The 19,751-nt window shown below is 34.6% G+C and overlaps 1 protein-coding gene and 1 long non-coding RNA gene across 8 annotated transcripts in view; one reads left to right on the plus strand and one right to left on the minus strand.

The window, feature by feature from the left end:
• Positions 1-18,337, minus strand: part of LOC114875741 (zinc finger protein 271-like) — a 55,110-nt gene extending 36,773 nt beyond the window's left edge. The window contains exons 1-8 of one of the 7 annotated variants that reach the window (XM_029186371.2): positions 17,725-18,337; positions 16,867-16,971; positions 14,046-14,153; positions 13,758-13,964; positions 12,894-13,399; positions 12,678-12,819; positions 12,270-12,602; positions 11,929-12,173 (exon numbers count right to left, since the gene is read on the minus strand). In XM_029186371.2, coding sequence (XP_029042204.1) covers positions 11,929-12,173; positions 12,270-12,602; positions 12,678-12,819; positions 12,894-13,399; positions 13,758-13,964; positions 14,046-14,153; positions 16,867-16,917 — 1,592 coding nt within the window. In that variant the 5' untranslated portion in view covers positions 16,918-16,971; positions 17,725-18,337. Of the gene's footprint in view, positions 1-11,928; positions 12,174-12,269; positions 12,603-12,677; positions 12,820-12,893; positions 13,400-13,757; positions 14,154-16,866; positions 16,972-17,193; positions 17,274-17,467; positions 17,556-17,724 lie in introns of those variants that run through there. The other 6 variants (XM_029186372.2, XM_029186368.2, XM_029186369.2 and 3 more) reach the window with 6 other exon arrangements.
• LOC114875742 lies at positions 17,345-18,006 on the plus strand. Its single transcript, XR_003789278.1, has 2 exons — positions 17,345-17,436; positions 17,512-18,006. It is a non-coding gene; the product is annotated as an uncharacterized LOC114875742 (long non-coding RNA).
• Positions 18,338-19,751: the final 1,414 nt, after the last annotated feature.

Raw genomic sequence — 19,751 nt, forward strand, 5'->3', positions numbered from 1 at the left:
ATCTAACTACTGTGAAAGTAAAAATCTAGTCGCTCGAAAGCTTCTACCCGAAATCTCAATTTTTCGACTTTTTTTTGCGTTTTTGATTTTTCACGCCTAGGATTTGCAACCGAAAAATCTGAAAAAATTCACGATCATAAAGAAACATGTCTAGAATATTGTAGAATTTTTGCAGATTTTTTGCATAATGTTAAATAGGAGAAATATGGCAAAAACTACTTTTTCTTTCTTACCCTGTAACTACCCTCCCGGTTGAGGTACAGGGTTGAAACTTGGTGTACCATGGTTTTTTGGGATAAGCTATCGAATGGTGCATTGCGAAGTAAAATCGGCTCAAGGGCACTTTTGACCATCTTATCCTGCTATACCCTTTGGCGATTCTTCACGGGAAAAATTCATTTCGGTGGGAAATATCAGCAGGGGTCCTGTTCGTGCGTGAAGTGCCGCGTGTTAAGGGGGTAGATCCGGGTAATAGTAGCGCGTTGACTTTACCGGCAAAAATGGGCCTAAACATGGGTTTACGGGATTCGACTTTTCGTCCTTATATGAGAGAATTTCGGGCTGGGTGAGGGCTTATTCGAAAGAGGAAAGTCCAGTGCAGTATGGTCAACTCATGTTTCAGTGGAATTATGTTGATGTTTAGTAATATAAGCGTCCAAAGTAGAGGAAAAAATCGACAAAATGCAGTCGCGGAATCGAAGCATTTTTCGGCCACTAAAAGAGTGCTGAGATTGAAATCATGAGTTGACCGTACTGCACTGGACCTTCCTCTTTCGAATAAGCCCTCACCGAGCTCCAAATTCTCTCATATAAGGACGAAAAGTCGAATCCCGTAAAAGCATTCCTACAGACCAGTTCCGCCATTTTGTGGATAATACAGAGCAAGTCACGTGACAAATTCAGTTCAGCTAGTAGTTATAAGGTGGCGTCTAACTAAGAAGGCTGTCGATTTGGAATCGTATCCAAAATCAGGTGTTAGCTTGGTTACGTCACTCGACTGTGTCAGCGAAGGCAAGGGAAAAAGGCATCAACGCCCGAACGCTGAGTGAGACGCATTCATGCTGTCTTTCTTTCATTCTGAATGTTGAGATTGTCCCTTTTCGCTAGGTTTTGACTGACGCCCGCCTGGATTTTTCACAGCGTCCCATAACAAACCTCGCTCAAAGTGGAGGTATAACAAGAGAAGAATATACCTCCTCTTTGCAATAATTCTGCAAATGTTTACATACATAAGTTGTATATGAGATATTTATATGTTTGAATTATTTGCATTCACTTAGATTATTGACTAACACTCCTTTGTATTTTTTATTAGTTTCGAAAAACAAACTTACTATAGGTTTTTGGAAATACAAGCGTCACGCACTTGGGACGAAGTATATCTTTTTAGTAAGAGATAGGAAAAAGCTATTGATGTAAAAGTTGAATGGTATGACTAATGAAAAATATGAGATATCTCACGAAATATTAGTTTTTTAAACATTGTACTGTTAGATGTAGGTGATAGGTAATAGTGAGAGGGAATAGTAGCGAGTGGAGAGAAGGAGCCGAGGCCCCTCCATTTATTAGTTCTAATACTACTTTTTTATCCAGAATTTTCCAAGCAGTTGATACGAGTAAAGAAAGAAATGCAATTCTATTTAAACAAAAAGTGCATCCACGAGTGCCGTGTTTAAAAAAATAAAAAACCGATATTTTCGACATATTTCGTGCGATAACATGAGAAACACTTTCAATTTTTAAAAGAACCTTTATACACTTAGTGTATTATGTGATTTTTAATGTTTTTGCACAGAACGAAACTGAGAAACATGTATTTTACAGAAAAAAAAAATTAGCGTGAGCGGACTCATACTCCCACTCATACTCCCACCTAACGATAACCCGTAACCCTTCCCTCACCTCACCCCTTCCTCCCTGCCCAACGGTGTCGGGCCGATGGAGGCGACGGACAGACACAGCGAGGACCACCCTCAACAGGAGCCTCGAGGCCGGCGACAGACCCACCCCTCCAGCAAACAAGGAGCAACGTGGGACTCCCAAGAAATTCCGACGAAGCGACCCAAAAGCTGACGCAAACGTCCACCCGGAGACATCTGTCGCCGAGCCCGAAGACCTCAACCCACCCGTCACCGCAGGATGTCCGTCAGCCCCATCGACCCTGATCACCAGTATATCGAAGATCGATAATCGATCTATCCCGTTGCCGGAAGATGCCCCCCTTCCTAGACCCATCCCCTCCCCAAAAATATCCCGCGACGGTCTCGTCGTCGACGCAGCGACGACGAGCCGGCAATGAGCGCCTAAGGCTACCATATAGCGAACAGTCATAGATTTTGGAAAAGTGTAAAGAGATTTCGGAAAAGACCAGCGCGATTATAGAGAGTGTTACAGCGTGAAAGTTTGGTGTGAGGTTTTGGGTGAGCCCTTTGAATATATTAATTGCATACGATTATACTGTTTGAGTTTTGACAACGACCCCCTTCTGTTCGATCCCCGTTCTCTTTTTGCAAATCTACGCGTAACGTAGCGAACCCCGTGCGAACCCATCCCAACCCTGCAACCTCCCTTCCCCCGATACTCCTCCCCGCGTACTCCCCTGCGAAGCTGTACGGACGCAAGTGCCCGAGACCAGTCCGTTGTGGACGCTCCCAGTACCCCTTTCCCTTTTTTCGATTTTGATCGCCACAGTAGGTGGCTGGCGCCCAACCAATTTGTATTTCGCAACGCCCCCCCAGTATAGAATGAACCCCCGAAAGGATCACAATATATATTGCACATAAAGTACTTTCAATAATTATGGTTTATTTAGTTTTTTAAATTCTTATTGCGTTTCACTGTACGTAAAAACATTGAACATTGTATAACACAGTTACTTGATAAAGAATAGACGAAAATTCGCAGTACAAGTAACTCTGACAGGCAAAAAACAGCGAAAAACTCGGTTTTTAATTTTTTTAACTATGGCGCACCTGACCAAAAATTCTCAAAAAAATTGAGAATAATAGTATCGATAATATACACTTATAAAAAAAATATGAATGTAGATCCGCGACTCCTTCCATACAAAATCGCCATTTTTCAGCATTTTTTGACGTTTTCGATTTTTCACGACTTCAGTTTTCAATCTAAAAATCTGAAAAAATTCTGTAATATGTGCCCCACAAATAGAAATGTGTCTGATTTTTCTTCAGAATTTTCGAATGTCATTAAATAGGAGAAATTGGCCCAAAACCTCGTAATTACATTTTTACCCGTAACTACCCTCCCAGATGAGATACAGGGTTGAAACCTGGCACAGATTAGTTTTTTTTTATCACCTATCGAATGGTTCATAGCAAGTCTAATTTGGTTTGGGGGCACTTTTGACCCTCTTATCCGGCTACACCCTTTGTAAAAGTTATATCTTGAAAACTAATTAAAATCGAGTGTATACATTAAAGCTTAATGAATTTGTCTTGAGAAGCACTATTACATGATCTCAAAAAAAATATGTAGTTCTATTTAAAAAACAAAACTTGACCATCATATCTCTTAAACTAATAATGCAAAAGATTTTTCACTTCGGCCAAAACATAGACCCCCTTTTTCCATGTAATTTCCATATCAACAATTTTTTGTATCATTAATAGTTGCGGAATAAGAGCTCTGTATCAGTTTAAATGAGAAACCCTGCATGTACATACCTAACATACACGTGAAATATAATTGCACCAATCATGTTACTATTGTACCGGAATAAGCATAGTACCGGAAATTAATTTACATTTATTATATTCCTTACCATCTGTATTAATACGTAGGTACTAATGTAATTTTTATTAATATTGTAAGCATTAAATAACTTTATTAATGCCTAGTATACATGGTAAACACCGGATATGGTAATGGATATTAACCGTATATTTGTTACGGGTAATGTATTTAACGTGGGAATGTTGTAAAATACCAAAACTGGTAGAATAATATTTAAGATACAACAGTTATAAAGAAAATATTCATCGATAGACTGATTAGATCAATTCTGGTTTGAACCTGAGATAATTTTTAAGGGAACGAATTTCATAAATTGGAAGAATAATTTTTAAAAGAACAGTGTAAAATTTAGAAAATGAGAATAATATGAAATACAAAATGAAATTAAAATTGGGATTCTCTTCATGGTCCGTCATTCAAGCATTAAACAAGAGGGATATTAATGTAGATCTATATGGACAGCCTCATAGAACATAGATCAATCCAATCTGTTAGGAATTGTAGGCGTTTAGTGGAGGGGGCGAAGGGTTTCGTCTCCCCGGACGCCTTTGATTCGGGGTGGGGACCGCTAGGTGGCGGCGAGATGATCGGTGGATCAGTGTTCTCGCTGGCGCACAGTGGTTCGAATGGCTGATCTAGGTGGACAGAAATCATTTTCGAATTGATAAAAACTACAGTAAAACCTGGATATATGCAACAAAAGTTTGTCTGGATACAGTAAAACTTGGATATATGCAACAAACATTAGGACCCAGGCGTTGCATATATCCAGTCGAGGTGTCGAATCTCGGGTTACACGCGACGAGCAGCCAAGCGTGAACGTAGAAAAGGACAGACAGTGGTGGAAAGAGAGAGGTCCGATGATCAAAGGAAAGAGCCGAAACGTATCGGTGTGACTAATACTAATTCAACTATAAAACTTTTTTATTTTTGACTTTTTTTTACTGAAACTTTTACTAACGCATTTGTATGATTTTTCTGATTAAAATGGTACCAAACACGATATAGTTTGAATTATATTTATAAACAATAGTAATAGAATAAACAACATAGAATTGACATCACGACTGAATATAAATGATGTCGGCTGAATACAAAAGATGTATACGGACTCAGAATCGGCATGTCGGCTGAACAAAAAACATGTGTACGGACACAGAATCGGCATGTCGGCTGAATACAAAACATGTGTACGGACGCAGAATCGACACCTCGCTTGGATAAATGCAACATTAAATGCCCAGAATCACCACCTTGCCTGGATAAATGAAACCTTTGAAACCAGAGCCGACACCGCGACTGGTTTTGATTTCGATCTCTGTTGCTTTTCGCCAACCTTTAACATCAATTTTAGCAAGTAATTATAATTGAAACTATATCATGTTTGGTATCATTTTAATCAGAAAAATTTTACCAATGCGTTAGTAAAAGTTTCGGTAATTATTGAGATTAGGTTACACCTCACCGATTTTGATGAAATTTAAATATGTTGTAAAATTAGACATTTTGAACAACTTTTTCCTATACATATAACCGCCGCTCGGCCTTAGTTTTCGAGATATTTTCGAAAAACTGTCGAAATTAACATATTGAATTCTGGCCATCCGTGTGCGTCCGTGACAACGTACGCATTAGTGTGAGATCGCCGCTTTTCTACTGTTTTTGCAGGCAGCAGCACGGCGACCGATATCAATATACACATACATATATTACGGGTGGGCTTAAAAATTAAATTTAACTAATTTTCATGATTTTGAATCCCCATAAGTGTGTCTGGTCGCCGTTAGGCTTATCTCGAAAACTAAGGCCGAGCGGCGGTTATATGTATAGAAAAAAGTTGTTCAAAATGTAGTCAAAAAGTTTTATACTTCAATTAGTATTAGTCACACCGATACTCTCTCACTCCTCCACTGTCTGTCCCTTTTTACGTTCAAGCTTGGCTGGTCGTCGCATATAATCCGAGATTCGACACTCGGTTGGATAAATGCAACCACTGGGTCCAATCTTGGTTGCATTTATCCAGGTTTTACTGTAAGACCACGTCGCGTGTCACATTACACGCTTGACTGACTTCCATCGAGAAGTGATGTATACATAAGCGTAGAAACAGCGTAGGGACAATGTGAGGCGTCCGTCAGTACCTTTCTTGTATTTTTGTAAATCGATCTTCGAGTTAGGTTATTATTTCGTATGAAAAATTTTCATAATATAACGATTCTCGTCAGTGTAGAAAAGTAGAGATTGTCTGTTTTATTTTAATACCATACTTGACATATATTGGTACAACCGACACGCTCGTCAGTTAGTGATGTTTTTTTTATAATTCACAGTTTCGTTTTTTTTAATTGTGGTTATTATTATCCTGTTTTACCATGCAAAAGATATAATTCAATTTTTTATTGTCCGTATTGGGCAAATGTCGGAAGAGGCTCAAGAAGCACGCCATAAAGATAGCCGCAGATTCAGAGGGAGACACACCAGAAAAACAACACGATTCGACACTAGTTCGGACTTGTTAACAATGTTATTAGTTACCTCGGACCCGTTAATAAATACTTTTCGTGAAGTACCAAAAAAAACACTCAACTTGTTAGGCGCTGAGGTATTTGAATTATTAGAAACAGATACAGATATAAGTGACTTGCAAAGAGGAATTGTTAGTACTGCTGCTGATGAAGATGAACAATCACAATCGACTGAATGTTCTTCGGGTGCTAATGACTCAAGTAGCGAGTAAATTTAGTTTGTAATATAGTTTAAATAATCATTATTATGTATTATTATGCATTAAATATTTATTGATTATTATGTATTTTCATATCTACATTTTTTTTACCTCATAGCTACAGTGCAATACCGTAATTTTATTTTTTTTCCTTTAATTAGTCATATTTTTATGTAACAAATGTTTATATTGAAATAATAACTTATGACACAAAACAAGATTATTTTCTAAGGATAAGTACCCCAAATAAGCTAAAAAGCATGAAAAAATATTTTTGTCCAGCTAGCACCCTAGTGTTCGAACCACTGTGTGGCGGTCGCTCGGAATGCAGTTCGAATATACAGTATAGGAGTTCCGAATTACGGTATGACGGGTGGCTGGAACAGGGATCGTCTGTTGTCAGCCCCACTGCCGAGTCTGACAGACGATCCCAAGACAAAACGCCTTTTTCTCCCCTCTCCTACAGAATACATATTCTTCATCGCTTCCTAAAACTTCTTCGTTATCGCTGAGCTGAACAGAGCATTTAAATCTATGAACAACATACTATCAGCATTAGGTATTACTAAATTACCTCATCCCATGAGGTAATTCGCAAAGTATCCTTCATTCGCTGTTCTCTCAGTTCTTCTAAAGTCAATGCGATGAATACCCTCTTCTCTTCATTTCCTGTCTCATGAGACATGATCGGGACTTACACTTTATACAGGGATAGGATTAATGTCATCCCTTCCCCCGCTTGCTACGCCGTTCACAATTTCTTTTTCTTCTTCATCCATTTTCCATTTTCCACTCTTCTAACACCTATTTTTTCCTTTCCATATTTTCTTCTACATCTTTCCAATTTTTATAGAGTAAATGTCTACAATTAGGGCTCCAACGAGAAATCAATTGAAAAGAGGTAAATTCTATGTATTTTTGCCCCTCGAATCCAAAACTGTTGATCAAATTTGGGGGTCGTTTGTATTTTTTAAGATACATAGGTTAGGTTAGGATATCATAAAAAATATAACTTACCTCACGGCAAAAACTTGACCAGTCAACAATAGTCTCCTTAAAAATAATAACTTCAAAGTGTGAATTTAAACGAAGTATTAAAAGTCGTACGAGGCTTGCTAATTCTAATCTTGATATCACGTCGATTGCCCGTTTTATTGGATATTTTCTCATGATACGTCCTCCACGCGGTGCATTCTACGAACAGGAATTAGAACTGAGCCAGGAGACTATTGTTGACTGGTCAAGTTTTTGCCGTAAGGTAAGTTGACGCCATTTTGTAAACCCAAATGAACTGTGCAACTTTTGTTTAAACTTTTTTTTCATATCTCTCACCGTTTTTAAGATATTCCACAAAAAAGAAAGTTTCGAATTTTTTTCAAGGGGTAATTTCACCCTTTAAAACCGAATTATGGCACCAACGGAAAACAGGGTCGTATTACGGATGACTTACTGTACTTGTATGCGAAGTTTCATAATTTTTGGAATTTCCGGGTTCCCTAACCTTCCTTGTTAGTAAATACAAGCGACCCCCAGATTTTATCAACAGTTTTGGATTCGGTGGGCAAAAATATATAGAATTTACGTCTTTTCAATTGATTTCTCGTTGGGACCCTAATTGTAGACATTTACCTTTCATAGTCCTATCTCTTCATATTTCTAAATTTTATTATTAATCATGTTCCACCCTACCGTCATCTTCTCCTTCAATTTCTCTGTTCTTTTTTGGCGGCGTGGTCAAATGGCAAGAGGTATCGACTTGGGATCTTAACCTATGGACGCAGGAGGGTCAATTACCGGAAGCTTCTCCAAATTTTCAGACCTCTAGGACCACTCCTTCCACCCGAAATCAGGGGGTCAATGTCCCCCCTGTGAGTTATGCTATAAGTTACGCTTTGTTACGTAACCGCTATATCGCGCTTAGTGCAAAGCACTAAATTATTAATTTTTTTTCCGTGTATATACTCCATCCAATAAGTCACACAGACTATAAGAGACAACGAAAAAAGAGGATTCTTCTTGTATTAATTTTCCACTCAGCAGTCCGTTTTCACTGTTTTACTACTTTACCTTCTATCTCAACTGGCAATCTCATTAAATAATCTTTCTATTTGTCCACTTTTATACTTTCATTCAATCTCTTCCTGCCCCGTCTTTTCTATTCTAGCTCTTTTCAGTTGTCTGTAAATTTCTGGTTTTGCCCCATTTTTTTAACCTTACATAGTTCTTTGTTCTTTTCTCGCTACTTCTGCCATTTCTCCAATTCGTTAGTTCCCTCCTCATCTTATTTTTTCTCTCTTTTCCATCCTACATACATTTCTTCCTCATTGAAAATAACGTAATGTCATTAAATCCTTTCATCGTAATACAATGAAAATTTTTCTAAATTAAATTTAGAAAAAAACTTCATAGATTAAATGTTCCGAACAGAATCTCAAAAACTGAAGCGTAATATTTTTTTAAATAATCAAAAGTTTTCACTCACTTTTTTATTCGAACAGTCCATCTTCATCTATTCTTCTTTTCATGAAAGAGAAGAATATACTTAATTTAGAACACTGTAAAGTAAAAACTTGACGCACATGAAAACATTTCATTCCAGGATAGAGTAATATAACAACGCGCGTTATAAAAAAAATAGCATGTTTCATTTTTCTTAGGAGTTTGTCACGTAAAGAAGTATATTTCATCGTTTCTTAAAAATATTACTATAATTTTTTATCGCTTTCGTTATATCGTTTTCTAACAAACCCAGTAGGAACAATCGTAAAACTACATAGGGGTAAAGACAGAACAGTGTTGACGTGAAGCAGGCATGGTGCGTTCCGTCACCACCTACACGTTCCTCATTATTAAGATACCCCGTCTTCCCACTATCGGTCAGCCTGTACTCCTACTTACGTCCTCTCGTTAAAATGTTGGAGTCATATGAGGATACATCTTTAAAATAGAGTTTATATTTCGCCGCAATGTGAAAGGCGATAAGCGTCCCCAAACTTAGGGGTTTAAACCTAGAAAGGCCCGATTGACTGCCGAGGTTTCCACCAGTAGAGGAGAAAGTGGTTCTACCTCCCAGTGAACCCTTCCTCCCATAGGCACGAAATTCCTTTAGTTTGTAGTAAATAAAGATCTTGTGCACTAAAAGGCGCAGCCACACACTTACTGTGTTGCTGAGAAAAAGTTCTCCGTATGGAATGTGAGTCTGATTGGTAGTGCTCCACCCTCCACATCGCATGCCCGTGTAAGACTAGAGAGTCGAATCGTGTGTGCAAAGTACCCTCCTTGCCCTGCGAGATTTATTTCCAGCAACGTGCAGTACATCATATGTGTGTACAATAAGATACAAATAACAAAACAAGGATGAAGGAATATTCGTAGAAGATGAAAAACGTCACCGAAGCGTTTGCGAATATGATGTTGCATGGTGGATTTCTCTCCAAAATAACACCCACATCAATATAGCACAAAATCACCAACAGAAGTGTAGCAGAAATACTAAATCTGAGAGATATAGTGTAATCGTAAATTAAAGCGTGAAACAGACACCCATTTATGTAATCACAACCAGTGTCGTACATGTCATAAAGTACTTTATGTAGACGAAATTTCAGAAAAATTAAGAATAATTCTTAAGAATATTAAGAATAAATATGTATCAATAATTTGGTAAATTAAAACTTATCGACGATAAAGTGGATAAACAATCCTGTTTAAATATAATGAAAAATAATTGTAAAGTTAATGCTGAAAAAAAATGAGTTTTAAATGGTTTCAAGTAAATGTTAAGAATCGCATATAATTCTACTGGTTAGGACTGCCTAGTAACATGTTCACCTTTAACCGTCGGATGGCGGACCACGAAGAGAGTCACAATTTTCATGTAATTTTGTATTTCATATTATTTTCATTTTCTAAATTTTACACTGTTTTTTAAAAAATTATTCTTCCAATATATGAAACCCTTTCGCTTAAAAATTATACATTTAATTTTAGTTCAAGGGTTAATGGATAATATACATGGTGTCCCAGAAAGAGTTATAATCACTTGGAGGGGTAGTTTTTGATGTGATTATCAACAACTTTTTCCTTTGCCAAAATGTTGGTTAAGGTTTCGTTGTTGGTGAAGGAAAAAGTTGTTCGGAATCACCTCAGCAACCACCTTTCCAATAAATTATCAGTCTTTCTGGGACACCCTATATAACTTACTTTATAATACGAAACATGTTGTTCAACATAATGATATGCCTAAAACATTTTTCTTTCTCTTTTTTTAACAAATTTAACATACTTACATACTTAAAAATTGATTTTAATTATTGAAATTTCTTTTTGAAGTAATACAAACTTTAACATGATCAATGCAATCAAGAAATAAAATTTTGCTTTAAGATAGAATTTTCAAATCCCATTTTCTCAAAAATCTCAAACAGAATAAATTGATTCTTTTTTCAACTGATTTTATTTATAAAATCATATACTGCCCAATTGTACTACCCAACCTAAGACCCTATATAAATGCGCGGAGCATTATTGATTAACCGGGCCTTTAAAACAAAACACTTGTGTAACTTCTCCTTATCTTGAATATTTAGTTTCTTCTAGTTTATAAGGCTGTAAACTCCACTTTGTTGACCATTCTTCTAATTCTACTAGCGTGTTATAAACATTGGTATCTCTTTCAGATAAAGACCTCTTCTTGGAATTATTATTAATGTAACGACAATTACAATAATGTAATATTCTGTCTATTTTCTTAATAAATTCTGTCGTGTTTTTACACGTTCTACTTCTGTTTATTAACCATCTTGAATCACCTCAGTATTTCTATAGCTGCAGCAACCCCTACTTTCTAAAGATTTGAAATGCTCGTTTCACACTTATCAATCAGAATGTATTTGGATATACCTAAATGTATTTAAATGATATGTAACAATAATTTTGACGAATTCATCGTCTTATCCTTATTCCACGTTTTGTACATATCAGTACATTTCCTTATGATTTCTTATTTGTGAATTATGGATATTCAAACTATATAATCTAACAGCTTGCAAAAACTCATTAAAATGTGAGGTGGTTTTTCTGTTAGAAAAAAAGATGCATATCCAATCACAATTAAAAAAAGCCCACAACTTTTCTTTATGAGATTAAAAGAAATTAAATATAAATATTTCCGAATTAATTTTTTACTAGTATAAAGAAAAGAAAAAACTTCAGACACCTATATCAATATTTGTGTAAATAAATCGTGAAATGCATAAACAGTTATTCATATGGACGCTACAAATACTACTCTGTTATAGAAATTTGTATCCCTCATAAACGCTGAAAATACTTAAAAGATATATGGTCTGAAACTTGTATTTCAACAACCAGCTTTACTACTATATTCAACAACAACAAAAATATTAAATTCTGAATTACTGTTGGTGAAAAATAAGTAAATTTACCTGTAAGGTGTTTCTCCAGTATGACAACGAGTATGATTATCCAAATGTTCTTTTCTCGCAAAGCTTTTTCCACATACAGTACAATTATATGGCTTATCAGTAGCATGTCGCTTCATATGACGTTCTAGTGACGGTGCATTCGCAAACACGTGAAAGCACACTGTACAAGTGAACATAGATCCTCCTAAATGACATTTTCCATGACGTGTCAAATCATTTGCATTTAGAAAAGCCTTGCCACACACCTAAAAATTTAGAAACATTTTAAATGTAATATATGAAAACAATAATGTTAAAGAATGACAAATGTTATTACTTTTCATGCATCTGTTGTTACGTACCTGACAAGTAAAAGGTTTTCTTTCTATATGATATCTACGATGTACGATAAGTTGATAACGAAACTGAAAAATCTTTCCACATATTTCACAGGCATGGCTTCCAACTGACACTGGTGACGCACTTGGCCCTGGTGTAGCTTCCCCATCGCTTGATTTAATATCAAACTTATTTAACTGAACTTGTTGCACAATTGGTGTCCCATTTTGTATAGTGGTAACTGTTTGTGTAGGAACTGTGCTTCCAACCAAGGTAGTACCTGCTGCTATTTCGCTTTGTAACTTCCCAAACACTTCATGATATGCTAAAAGTTGATTAATGTCTTCGACATTAACCTAGAAAAGATGACAACAATTAAACGTTGCATATTCCATAAAATATGCTTATAAATGTATCACTGTATCACTTACCTTGTACATATTTTGGACCATTTCAACACCAAGAGTTTTTGCTAAATCTTGTTCGTTTCCAGCACTGATTTTCACAACTGAACCATCAGCTGTTCGTACATCCATCATGTGACCTCCTGGTTTTAAATCTGGCACTTGAAATCTACACAAAAATTGTAATTACATACACCATATTGCGAAAATTATATTACAAAGAAATAAACTATGTAAACATACTGTGTCATATTTAGTTGACGTAGCTCTTTCTCCTTTTCGGATTTTTCTGTATTATTTTGACCTCCCCCTTCTGTCGAGGAATTCCCACTTATGTTTACACCAATTTGTTGTTGTTGTTGCTGTTGTTGTTGTTGCATAAGGCTTTGTTGCAAGTCTTGAGATGTTTGTAACTGAAGATCACATTGAACTTGACAGTGAACCTGATTATCACTGCAACGTTCAGTTGTGCAACTTCCACCTTCATCTTTTACTTTGTTGTCATCTCTCTGTGCGTTTTGATTATGCGCAGTTGGTCCACTATTCTGAGCATTTTGATGATTTTGTATTTGATGATGAGATTGTTGTTGCTGTTGTGGTTGCTGCTGTTGCTGCTGATGCAGCTGTTGTTGTTGCTGTTGTGCTGCTTGCATTTGTTGTTGCATTTGTGCATGTGCTGCTTGTAGATGACTGACACTGGCAGGTATGTGTGCTCCATCTAAATTAAGGCCTGGCAGAGAAACTGGTATCTGTTAAAAAACGAAAACACAGTATTACTGTAACACAGGTTTAATCAAGTGAATCACAACTTTAAACGTTGTTTAGTTTTTATCATAAAATATACAACTAGTATACGATCAGATGCAATTAAAGGAAAAACTAAAACAGAAACAAACTTTGATAAAAGCCACATTTTGATTTGCAAATGTAAGATTTCAAGCATTCCATATGTTTTATTATAGTATATAATTCTAGTACCTACTACTCACACTTATATGAATACAGTATATTACCATGAAACCTGCGAATGCAGATACTAAACCTGGTGTTCTTTTTAGAAACTACACAGTAATTCATTAATTATTGCATACTTCTAAATAAACAAACCTGTGGGTTTGGTTGTAAAGAACTATGATGGTTGCTACTGCTAACTGAAGGTTGATGTTGATGATGCGTAGGTGTTGACTGGTGATGAGAGCTAGAAGTCAACGCCATTTCTTGATTCAACAAGGAGGCTGGTTCTTTGGAAGATGCCTCTCCACCCCCACTACTCCTATGCGAGGAGTTGTGATGGGAATGATGATAGACTGAGACCTGAGGTAGCGGTCCAGGAAATAGATTCGTGAGGACCCAATATTTAGCTACCGAGGAGGCTAACGCTACAGCTGTACCTACACGCAGGTCCGCGGATGAATGCGGGGTACTGCCTACATTGCCAAGACTGGTTGCTGTAGTCAAACCACCTGGGTATGAAGGACGACCACTTTGACCCGCGTTTACATCCTACCGATATACATTCAGACATTTGTACAACATTTATAGGGCATGCAATAACATGCACCAGGCTCAAGTACAAGCAACAAATGCGCTACCTTTTCAATTATAAATAACGTCTTATAAAATGCATGCAAATATTGTTAACTATTAACGTTTATAAATTATTGAGAATAAACAACGTCGTATCCAAATTCATTCAAAAAAGAAAATTCATTTACATTTATACAAAATATATGTAATGCGAACAACTTATAGTATTATAATATTCTCGAATGTCATAAATGCATTGCGTTATTTACAGAAGAATATTCTTTGTTACATATAAAACTATCTAAGCAAAAATTTATATATATATTTATTAATTTTTACAATTCACTAAAATTTTTCGTATATATGTATAGTAGATAAAATATCAACGGTGTACCATAACCTTCTTTTTTATGAGGTAAATAGGAGTATCTACCTTTTTTTTAATATTATTACTTTTATTATATAAAATATATAAAGTACAAGTATAGAATATATGTATATTTTATGTAGGAGTATACATATACATATGTATACAATATGTATAGGATATAGGGTTTTATATCTTTAAATATATTTGATATGATCTAATAGCATTTTCTGTATCTTATACATTACGATGGAAAATATTTGTTTATAAAAGAAACATTTACAATATTGAAAAAAGTTCAAGTGAATTCTTTAGAACAATGTTTCTCAAAACATACCTTAAGGGGTACATGGCTTCTTTCAGAGAACTTTTTAAATAACTGATTCAGATTTTAGTACACTTTTGTATGTTGGTAGATTATGTTATAATGAATCTTGTTATATATGGTTTAAGTTAAAGAACGGAGAGAGTTTATCTACTCTATGCTAGTAACTGCCTTTGAATGTGAGTCTTATAATTTCATGATTATGTACATTACTTTAATTTTAGCTCTCTATTTTGTTGCAACTGTTCTAGATAATTGCTATATTTTCTAGTGGTATACAGGTAGCCCTCCTATAACACGGTAGATAGGTTCCTAGAAAACGCCGTGTTGTGTGAAATCGTGTTATATGAGACCCAGAGCAAATACAAAAAGGGGGGTTACGTTCCGAGAACTTATTAAAAACAAACATTTTTTTTTGATTCTATATAAGCAACTTAATTTTTATTAAAATTATAACACAAAACGAAAAAAAAAAACCCAAAAATATTATTTTCATTTAATGTATCATTAATTTATTAAAATTCTTCGTCATCACTACTTACAATGAGACGACAAGTCTCACCGCGGATGGCGTATAAACTGTGCATGACGCATTCCGCTATAACATCGGAACAGAGTTATAAATGAGTTAATTATAATTCATTTATATATTATCATGTAAAGGCACTATAGTTCATTATTCCTTCCCGTTATTATCATTAAGCAATTTAGTTTTTAAATATGTTAAACAAAAATCATGTTATCCAGTGCTGTAGAAGTACAGTGTTGTACAAAGATTTTCTCAATTTTCTTATCGTGTTAGAGCGAAACAGTGTTATAGGTTGCAGTGCTATACGAGGGTTCCCGCAATTTACCCTATCGTGTTAGAGCGAAACCGTGTTATAGGATGCCGTGTTGTAGGAGGGCTACCTGTACTTGTAGTCGTTTTCCTACACATTGCCAATATAGTATCTGAAATAAGTATCTAAATCCATAACGACGTCCAGATTTATTCTACAATAGCAAACTGATTGATGATTAATGGAGGAGAGTGTATTTAAAGATCATTAATTTATAATAACAAGCTATCAAGATGTAACAACTTATTAAAATTTAAACCAGCCAATTGGGAAGCTATCCCTGTGAAGAAGTGAAAATAGTACTTAACATGCTACGTCTGATCTGGGTAAACCCATAAGAGATTACAGTACAGGAGAAAAAGATCCTACTTCATAAAGCTTTATCTGTTAAGAAAAACAGAATTATTGAATTCTTAAAAATACAATTTTAGACTTTACATACTACATCTATTGTTATGAATCAATTGTGGTCAGATGTTAAAATTTTTATTTGTAGCATACACGTTTCATCAAAATGTCTTTGTAAATGAATTTCTTCTGAGATTTCTTATGATGTTAAATAATGCAGTTCAACAATCTGTTATCTTTTCAAAATAGATGAAGCTTCTTGTGGAATTTTTTTTACCAGATTATCACTCATCTCTGATAATTTGTATAAACCGTTATTCTGAGCATTCTATAATATACAACAAATAATTAAAAGTTGATTAAAAAAATACAAGTTGTATTTGGTAAAAAATACAACTAAAATAATAGTTTCAAGACTTTCATAGCTTGATTTGTTACAGTTAATATTACTGAGGCTTTTGAGTATAAGCTATGTCCAACAAGAATATATTTCCAATATTTTGGCAGTATTATTCATGTTTATATTTCAAATCATTGAACAACTAACCAATGTTTTTAATTGATCAGCTGATCTCTTGAGTTAAGACTCATGCATACACTTAAAATCCTTAAGGATATTAGCTGCAATTTAAATCCTTTGAAATAATGTTAAATATAAATTATATTTAATAAGGTAGCGTGTAACAAAGAAATAGGTAATTACATATTAATTTTAGCTTATTTCAAGATATGTTTAAATAATGAATGATTAAATATTTGTTGCGCATTTGTAGCTTGGCAAAGGCCTGTTTTTATTCAAAATGTTCTTACCTCTTGTTGTGCCTGCGTAGTCGCTGGCAATGCATGTTGGTCACTGTTCATCTTTGTTCATTGGATATTAACTAAATATATTCGTGATATATTTTATTTCTCATCCTGCAAAATAATTTAATTAGTATTAATTTAAAACTTACAGATACATCAGAATTTATTTGTAATAATTTATAGAAGATATAATGCTATTTTTTGTTAGTCGTTAGGTATAAAAAATGATCCAAAATATTATAATTATTAAAAAAGAAATATAATGCGTGATTACTAAAGTAATCACTTTGTCCTTTACATCATTGAGATTAACTAATAAAACACATCTAGTACCTAAATTTCGAAATCAATCGGCCCAACATTAACAAGCAAAATAATTGTTGCTGAATATAATGAGCTTTATTGGGTGGACATTTATTACATAATACTCATATGACAGGTTAATGTGACAAAGAAAAGTATTGATACGTAAAAAAAAGAAAATAGTTAATTTAACCTCACGGTATTTAAAAGCGTTTTTGTCAAGTGAGCGGGAAAGGTGAGTCATCCGATACTATCTTTCGAAGGCAACAAAGGGTAATAGCAAAATACTAAAATAGTAGCGTACCAGCGGCTCTAATAAGTACGTAGCTGTATTTCCATATTTGCCAGGATTCGCCGCAGATCCCCTCGTACTTAAAAGAGGGTTCACGGGCACCATCTTTTGGTGTCTCAGACATATGACGCGTCAATTATCGTGACTCGTTGAACGAGGACAAGGGGCTACAAGATGGAGGTTTCTCAGGATTCGAGGCAGGAGGATTTATGAAAAATGTTCCGAGAGGGCCAAAACGATAATCGACAGAACTCGCAGGATGGACTCACATGGTGTATAGTGCCGTCGGCGGTTCTGGCATCTCACTTCGTCAACCCTAAGTCGTCTCGTACAGAGGGAGATGCGCGTCCCGACGCAAGGGGGGACGCCTTTCGCCACCTCTCGACGTCTCACCTCGCCATGGGTACCCACAAGCAAATCGTTGATAATGGCCACGCTCTCTTGCCTTCCGCCATCAAAATATACTCGAAGGAAAGTTTGGCAAATTCATAAAACGGAATTGCCAATTTTTATCTAAATAAATACCAAGTTGTACAAGAATTTCACAGAAATGCGAGCAAGAGCTTACGTGCTCGCAGTTAACAGAAAATACGACTGTCATGGCGTCCTTCGCCCACCCTGCAGGAACTTACGCGTTAAGTATATCATTTAATCGTTCACCTTTTTATTACTTCTTACGTAAAAATCACTAGATAAATAAGCATATCGTAATTGAAAACAAATTTTTAATAAAATTTTTTAGAAATAAACTATTGATTTTGTAGCATAATAAAATGAAATTCATCAAGTGTTTTATTAATCATTCAGTATGCGCGCGCAGTATCTGAGTGCGCACGCCATTTCCCTCACTTCCTATTTAAAAAACCGCCAATTTAAAAATATGTAAATAGTATCTTTTTGCATTATGCTTATAATGTTGTAGATGAGATTAAAAATATATGTTTTTATACAATTTTTTGAGTTTATTTTGGAAATGTATCAAATATAATTACTTATATAATATAATACTTTACAAATAACATATACTTTCAGTATTTTTACCTTAACTTATTTAATTTTTTTTTAATTTGGTAATGGCTTTAGATAAAATTATTACAGAATACAATTATAAGTATTATGTAATACACGTTGTATAAGAAGCAATGTTTTTTGAAACCAAGTTATTTATTGTGATTTAACGCTACAGAAAAGTATGATATTTAAAAATTTTAATATTGAAAATATAAAAAGGAGGTAAATTTTGCTAGTAATTTCACACATCTGTATTCACTTGAACATATTAGTATTTATTGATAAAACGTTAACATTTATATATATTTATATTTAAAATTCAACATTATTATTAAGATTTTGAAAATATTTTGCAACTATTTGTTTGGTAGTTAATAATAAATTATAGAGATTTAGAATTCCTTTTTTTGTTTTGAACACATAGTAGTATTATATATTTATAACTTAATTCGTATTTTTAAATGAGTGAAGTATTGACTAATGTAATAAATTACATAATAATAATTATTCCACAGTGAAATCAAAAAGATTTTGTAAACAGAAATAGTAAGGCATAAAAGTATTTGTACATTCTATCAGTTATTTATGTAGTTTATGTTTCTTTGAGAGAAGCAGAACGAGATTCTTGTAATGAAAATATATAATACACATTAATAAGCTTTCACTTTATACACGCACGCACAGGCTTACCCATATGTGCGTAAACAAATACATATTAACGTATATATGCACATATATATACAGAAATTTAAAAACGGGTTAAATATTTTAAGGGTAGGTAGTACTCAGCAAATAGAAGAAAAAAGTTTCCTTGAACATGGGCCAAAAAATTAATATATTCAAAGTTATAAGCAATTTCTTGTTTAAGTATAGTGCTCAACTTTTTTGTTTCTGGTAATCAATCATGATATGTAAATAACCGAATGTCTTACTATTTCTTCTATTGATGTTTGTACAAGACTTTCTTTAAGAATATGGTATACTTTTCACTGATAACTGATGTAGATGAATTACGTAGATGAAAAACAATACTCGTGAAGTGTTGGGGAAAAAATCAGAGATTTTTCAAGAGCTTCGAAATTCTTTTATACAAAAGATCCAATTATTTACATATAATGATTAATTATCAAAAACAAAAACGTTGAGCACTACACTTAAACAAGAAATTACTTATAACACTGAATATATTAATTTTTTGGCCCATGTTCATCGAAACTTTTTTCTTTTATCTGCTGAATACTATCTACTCTTAAACTATTTAACCCTTTTTTAAACACCCTGTGTA

Source organism: Osmia bicornis, chromosome 10 (assembly GCF_907164935.1).
Source record: "Osmia bicornis bicornis chromosome 10, iOsmBic2.1, whole genome shotgun sequence".
Taxonomy (NCBI): domain Eukaryota; kingdom Metazoa; phylum Arthropoda; class Insecta; order Hymenoptera; family Megachilidae; genus Osmia; species Osmia bicornis.